The sequence below is a fragment of the Triticum dicoccoides genome, chromosome 6A, assembly GCF_002162155.2.
Source record: "Triticum dicoccoides isolate Atlit2015 ecotype Zavitan chromosome 6A, WEW_v2.0, whole genome shotgun sequence".
NCBI classification, from domain to species: Eukaryota; Viridiplantae; Streptophyta; class Magnoliopsida; order Poales; family Poaceae; genus Triticum; species Triticum dicoccoides.
Genome location: NC_041390.1, coordinates 590,591,797 through 590,599,341, shown reverse-complemented (window position 1 = coordinate 590,599,341; position 7,545 = coordinate 590,591,797). Strand labels below are relative to the sequence as shown.

Genomic DNA, 7,545 nt, shown 5'->3' with positions numbered 1-7,545 from the left:
ATTAATGTAGCCTAAAAAAATGGAGGTTGGAGCGAAAAAATCAAAACGACAAATAACTTGGCTCGATGAGACGCACATGACTAAGAAAAAAATAGATAAACAAAGTTAGATCGCGGTTTGGGGAGGAGTTGGGGAATGATGATGCACATGCACAGGCAGCCTATATGTTGGTAATAACAATTGTGTTCAACTCCCTCCGTTCCTAAATATTTGTCTTTCTAGATATTTAGAAAGACAAATATCCGCAATGAAGATTACAAGGCCAATCAACTTCTGCCTATGGCAACACTTTGCCATTCTGTAATGTTCAGTTATGTTACAGTTGAAATCAGTTCTCTATCTAAGTTGAGAGTCTAAACAAGCAATGAAGATTACAAAGCCAATCTTCACTCAACTTCTGATTATGGCAACATTTGCCATTCTGTAATGTTCAGTTATGCTACAGTTTAAATCAGTTCCCTCCTGCCACCTGCAGATTACGACGACTTCCAATTCAGTGATCCAAGTCTAAAAATTTCAGCTCATTCAGTCACAGCAATGACATTGAGTTACGTACATCCATCTCTATTTGTCACACTCAATTCAGTCACGACGGTGACACTATCATTATCTGCTCTCAAATTGGAGTAGTTTACAATATGCTCCTAGAGTCTCGACAGGAACAACACTGCCATGACAGACAGCGCTGAGGCCAGTGTCATATGGCAGTAGTATATGCTCCTAGAATGTCGCGCCGCAGCTCGCCGGCGGGCCGGGTCAGTAGGGCCGCTCCCCGACGACGTTCCCCGGCGGGTAGTAGTTGCAGGTGATGAAGACGCCGCCGTCGTCGCAGACGACGCGCGCGCAGCCGACGTAGGCGGTGCGGCGCCACACGATCTGCGTGTAGTGGCCGCACTCCCGGCCGGGCGCGCACGCGTTGGCGGCGTACGAGTAGTCCACGCCCTCCGCCGCCCAGTCCTTGACGGCGTCCCCGGGCCGCCACGCCGCGCCGGCGCCGCCCCAGAAGATGTTCTCGCCCAGCGCGAACTGGCCCTCCGGGAACGAGTGCCGCAGCGCGCAGTCCGCCCGGCGCTGCGACGCCCACGACCGCGCGTACGACTCCAGCCGCGGCGACCACGCCAGCGGCAGCTCCCACCGCGCCATCCGCACCGCGTTGTGGTAGTAGAGGAACTCCGCCGCCTCCGCCCACGCGCCGAGGCCGCCCAGCGCCGCGCCGGCCGCGGCGCCGTCTCCCCCGCCGTCGCAGTCCGCGCACCGCGCTGCCGAGGCGTTGTACACCGTCGCGTTGTACTTGTGGTGGGCTCCCGGCGCCGGCGCCGTGGCATGTGCTCCCCGGAGTAGTAGGCAAAGGCAATGGATGTGGAGGCTGGAGACGAGCAGAGCGGCGAGAGGCTTCATGGTTTCTCACTCCCCCTGATTCTCCAGAGTAGTGGTCAGTGGAGTGTGGGTGCGTTCTGGGGCAGAGCTGGGATTGGATGAAGCGACCCAAAAATATATGTACTGCGAGCTCACAGACACAGAGCAACAGGCGATTCGTTTGTCTTTTGCATTGGGCGCGCGCCCGTGACCGTGAGAGCGGCGGCCGCTTGATAATTGCATTTCATCAAGCTGGGTTGTGTCATGAGCACTGCTACATGGACGACATTTACCCGACGATACATGCACGACATGCATATCAAGCCATCCATGAATAAAGCTAAAGCAGCAGCTAACGGCTGAATTAGCCATCGTTGAATGTCGTTCAGCGCTGTATCATCTGTGAAGTATTTCCGTTGTGTCATCTTGTGTGCTACTCCAACTTGGGTCGTGGCGACATGGATTCTGCGAGGACGAAACATTCCTACGTATGCATGCACTAGGTGCTTGTGTAAATTTCCGTGACCGTGTGGATCGTGGTACTACCACGTACTGCTACATTCCCACGGACAGAGCGTTTATGGCACAGTGTTGACCGCTGGGGTTGCCAGAGGTACGTAGGACGGGTAGGTGGATCCGTGGATCAGCACTCACTACCGCATAACTGCCATGTCGTCGGTAAGACTCGACTGCGAGATTCACACATTTTCCCCATGCGATACTTGTACTGATCGGTGATCACATTCGATAGCTTTACCAAGGCGATGCAGCGAGCTTGGCCCGTGACCACGGTCGGTACCGACCGGTTTCATTTCAAGACGCTTCCACAGTCACGAGCGCGCACCACCGGTCACAGGCCGGCATCGCTAGCTGCCCCTGCCATGCCCGGGGGTCCAGCTCCGCTCCCCCGTGCAGCCACTGTGTGAAGGACGTGTGGTGGGTGCGCGCGGCGTGACGTGACCAACCGCTCCGTGCATGGGGGGCTGAGGAGCTTGGCGTTGCGTGCGTACGTGTCTCCTCCGAGAGCGTTCTCCGCGGACGCCGCCAAATCTCGGATGGTGCATGGCAACGCCCAGCCAACCGCCGGCTCGCTCGGTTGTGGTACGTGTCTCCACCGCCAGCGCTCCGGGCTACTGCTGGAATGGCAGCGGTGTACTATATACTATGAAGGAAATTATCCCAAGAATTACTAATGACCCCACAAAAAAGCATTCCTATAGATGCACGCATGCATATGTGCTATTTCTATGAGCACCTTCTGACTCGGCGGGTCTTGCGATTGATGAAGTCGTCACGTATGCCTCGTAAATGATGAGAACATTGCCTTCCATTGAAAAACATTCTGCCATAATGAGACCCATAGGTTTTGACCAGATCCAAATAGTTCGATAGATTGGGCGTTTAGCAGTATTTTTTCTAGAAAATTATTGTGATACACACAACCATGTCTTTTTAGAAGCGCAAGAAGTGAAAGAGTTGTGTTGCTAGATTTTTCTTTTGGGATCATGAAGCTAGAAGAGGGCATTCTAAAAAAATAAAGCTAGCACAGTGTCACCGGGAGCTATACTATGCTGGCGCAAACATTAACAAAACCTCATAATGATGGAGTTCTATGGCTTAAGAGAGATTTACGGCTTTCACATGGCAATGCTGGCGCGACAGGGATGGAGGATGATCCAAAATCCAGGGTCCTTGTGCGAGTCCTTGGAGCAAAGTATTTTTCGGACAATACTTGTTGAATGCTATTCCCTCCGTCCCATATTAAGTGCCGCTCAAACGGATTTATCTAGCACTAGCATCTCATAATCGTGGAGGGGCATCTTAGGCACAGGGGAGAAAATAAAACATGTGGGGCGATCCGTGACTACCCTGCCCATGGGAGGAACTCTGTAACCGGTGGCGGTGAGGGGCATGAACTTGCTGAGCCATGTTTTTGTGCTTATTTGCCCTGTCACAAAAGAGTGGGGCAGTGACCTAGTGGAACAATGCTTTGGAAGGGAGGATGTTGCAGTGATAAAATCAATTCCTATGGGGGAGAATTTTGAAGACTCGCTTTGCTTGGCACTATGACAAAAAAGGGCTTTTCTTGGTGAAATTTGCTTACAGGCTCTATACTGAAGATAGAAAACCTTAGCAGTAACGCTGGGTGTCCCTCTTTTATTTTTTTTGGCAAACCACTGGTTGCCCCTCTAGTTCCAGTGTTAGTTGAAGAGCCTCCACCTTCGCCCAGTATCTGAAAGTTAACTGTTCCAAACAGGATAATGCACTTTGCTTGGAGGTTGGCGCACTGGCCGTTGAGATCAAACTCAATCGAACAGGGATGGTTATCAATCCAAATTGTTTCCTATGCAGTGGGGATTTTGAAGACTGCGGGCATCTGTTTTTCAAGTGCAAACTGTAATTAGTGAAGCATGTGTGGAGCGAATGTGGATTGGAAGAACAAAGAGTGCTCCTTAGCCCCAAAGTAAATGCTAGAGAGGTGATGAAAAAAATTCTGCAGCATGAAGGAGGATGACCATTATAGTGTTGTTGCGGACACTGTGGAATCGACAAAAAAATCAGAGAAGGGGGAAGGCAAAAAAAATCAGGAGAAGCAGCGTGGATTATCGATCAAACACCCGACAACAGAGTTCCTGAAACTGTCGAAATCAAACAAAGAAGAGAAGATGGTGCATAGGCAAAAATGGAGACCTCCTGAGAGGTGCGGAAGCTGAAAGCTCTGATTTGTCACCCCTGTGTGTGATTTTTGAAGACGTGAAGGCTTTTGCTAGACTGCTTTTTTTTTGAATTTCCAGAGTCCTGTACTGTCCATGAAAATGTGATGGTATTGCTCATGCCCTTGCAGCAATGGGCAGCAAGAGGATAAACAAGTCCAGTTTTTTAGGTAACTGACCTGTGCCTGATCTTTAGTGGAGAGCGATTTAGCTCTTTCGACCAGTTAAATGCAATGTTATGCATTCCAAAATAAATAAAAGACTATCCTAGCCTTGTTCTGTGTTCTTTCTTGGCTATGGCCGGCTGCACCTGGTGTGGCGTGCTTAGCCTATCATGTAACTGATCCTGATCATCCAGGCTTTTGTCTGTTTTGAAATGCACAAGGTAGAGATTGCTTTTGTTTCAAGGTATATATAAAGGACACATGGAAGAATGCAAGCAATATCCAGAATGCATGCGATGCAGTGGAAGACCGAGCAATTGAGATATGAAGCAAATGAACCACAAGGTGTTAATACACCAAGAGATCCACGCACTAACAGAAGCAACTCCACAAACACTATATAGGCATGCAACCGGACTAATAGTACCTGAAAATATTACTTGGGACGGAGGGAGTAGTAGATAGTCGTAATTCAGAGAAGTTAGCGAATTACACACTAAATCCTACAAGTCCACTTCACAGGACGCATCATACAAAGCGGAAGAACCTACATTCTGCTCCATATATTGTCAATGTCAGTGTCGGCCACATCAGCAGCCACGGCATACAAAAGCTGAAGGACATGCAGCAAAGTGCCATCTCCGCATTTCTGCGTCTCCACAAACCAAAGAAAACTCCAAATACCTGAAGAACAATAAATGCCATATGTCAAAACCAATTTATACAACTCACTCACCAAGAAGCCGATCAAGTTATATCTCATACATGTAGAGTGGAAAAAGGGTATATCTCATAATTTTGCATGATTACAGCAATAATAAGCATCAACTCACACTATGGAGGTCATACAACAATATGCAAAGATGAATCATCCCAGCACTAGTAGACAAAACTGCCTATCATCCTAGCAATAGAATAACATTTAGTTCGTAGTTTACGCTACGGGCCATCAACTTCTACTGTTGACATGTTCTCGAGGCAACCCCTAGTGTTGACTCAATGCCCTCCATCAGAGGCAAATACTGAACTTTCTAGATTATCAAGCCATTCAATATATTTTCTGTATAATGTGCACATGAGAGGGCTCATGGAGTAGAAAGCGGGAAACTCCGGCATCTAAGTTGTATGCAGAAAAGATAAATTTACATCACCTGTTTAACCAACATAGCACATTAGCAGATCTCATGTGTTCGCATTTTCAGCTCCACCAGCAATTCTCCTACCTACAAGCAAAAGATGTACTGTAACTTGAGGCCAAAAGGCTATCTTTTGTGACAAGGATAGAAATGTGCAAATGAAGCCACATATATCCCCAAATGCAAGGAAGAAGGATAATAATCATTACCAAGTAACGAAGGACATGATATGGAAATTTTCATGTTCAGAGAAGATGTGTTAGTGAAGAACTGTTCATAAATACCTGCAATCAATCCTTAAGCACACACACACTACTGATATTACTGCCAGTTTCCAGATGAAAAAACTATGCAAGGACAAAACCATAAGTTAGCATTTAGCAATGCCCAGACAACAAAGCAATAATTATATTCCTGCTCTAACTTTAATGGGCCAAGTATTGGAGACGCCGGGGGGAAATCAGGTTCTGTGTGTTGGGCGACGAGAACACCAAGTTTTTCCATGCATGTGCGTCTGCACGCCGCCGTGGAAACCAGATTGCATGCCTCGTCCGCGACGGGGTCGAGCACCGAGCCCACAGCGACAAGGCTTGCATCCTGCGTGACTTCTACCTGAACCTGCTTGGGACTGAAACACCGGTCGATGACGGTCTGGACCTGCATCAGTTGATGGCTGGAGCTAGATTGGACTCTGCCCAGTCGGCCGCTCTCGATCGGCCTTTCTCCATCGCTGGGATCAAAGCTTTTGTCTTCGGGATGCGTGCGGGGGCCGCCCCTGGCCCAGACGGATTTGGCCCTGCCTTCTTCAAGCACACCTGGACCCGTCTTGCCACTGACTGATGTCTACTACACAACCTTTTTCTTGTAGACGTTGTTGGGCCTCCAAGTGCAGAGGTTTGTAGGACAGTAGCAAATTTCCCTCAAGTGGATGACCTAAGGTTTATCAATCCGTAGGAGGCGTAGGATGAAGATGGTCTCTCTCAAGCAACCCTGCAACCAAATAACAAAGAGTCTCTTGTGTCCCCAACACACCCAATACAATGGTAAATTGTATAGGTGCACTAGTACGGCGAAGAGATGGTGATACAAGTGGTATATGGATAGTAGATAAAGGTATTTGTAATCTGAAATTATAAAAATAGTAAGATAACTAATGATAAAAGTGAGCGTAAATGGTATTGCAATGATAGGAAATAAGGCCTAGGGTTCATACTTTCACTAGTGCAAGTTCTCTCAACAATAATAACATAGATAGATTATATAACGAGCCCTCAATATGCAACAAAGAGTCACTCCGAAGCCACTAATAGCGGAGAACAAACGTAGAGATTATGGTAGGGTACGAAACCACCTCAAAGTTATTTTTTCAAATCAATCTGTTGGGTTATTCCTATAAGTGTCACAAACAACCCTGGGGTTTTTACTAGAATAACACCTTGAGATACAAATCAACCAAAACCCTAATGTCACCTAGATACTCCATTGTCACCTCAAGTATCCGTGGGCATGATTATACGATATGCATCACAAAATCTCAGATTTATCCAACCAACATAAAAGTACTTCAAATAGTGCCCCAAAGTTTCTACCGGAGAATCAAGAACGTGTGCCAACCCCTATGCATAGGTTCATGGGCAGAACCCGCAAGTTGGCCACCAAAACATACATCAAGTGGCACGTGATATCCCATTGTCACCACAGATAAGCACGGCAAGACATACATCAAGTGTTCATAAAAGACTCAATCCGATAAGATAACTTCAAAGGGGAAACTCAATTCATCACAAGAGAGTAGAGGGGGAGAAGAAACATATGATCCAACTACAATAGCAAAGCTCGGGATACATCAAGATCGTACCATAGATGGAACACGAGAGAGAACACGAGAGAGAGAGAGAGAGAGATCAAACACATAGCTACTGGTACATACCCTCAGCCCCGAGGGTGAACTACTCCCTCCTCGTCATGGATAGCGCCGGGATGATGAAGATGGCCACCGGAGATGGATCCCCCCTCCGGCAGGGTACCGGAAAGGGGCCCCGATTGGTTTTTCGTGGTTCTGGAGGCTTGCGGCGGCGGAACTCCCGATCTATCTTCTGTTTTGGAAGTTTTAGGGTACGACGGTATATATGGGTGAAAGGAGTACGTCGGTGGAGCTACGGGGGCCCCACGAGG

The 7,545-nt window shown here is 48.0% G+C and overlaps 1 protein-coding gene across 1 annotated transcript; it reads right to left on the bottom strand.

Annotated features, from left to right (window-relative positions):
• Window positions 1-385: 385 nt before the first annotated feature.
• On the bottom strand, window positions 386-1,569 carry LOC119314384 (pathogenesis-related protein PRB1-3-like). Its single transcript, XM_037589104.1, has one exon. It carries the CDS (start codon window positions 1,396-1,398, stop codon window positions 757-759), a length of 642 nt encoding a protein of 213 aa, XP_037445001.1. The 5' UTR covers window positions 1,399-1,569; the 3' UTR covers window positions 386-756.
• Window positions 1,570-7,545: the final 5,976 nt, after the last annotated feature.

What these genes read in the sequence shown, in the direction of transcription:
- LOC119314384 (XM_037589104.1), bottom strand. Translation starts at nt 1,398, where the DNA reads ATGAAGCCTCTCGCCGCTCTGCTCGTCTCCAGCCTCCACATCCATTGC.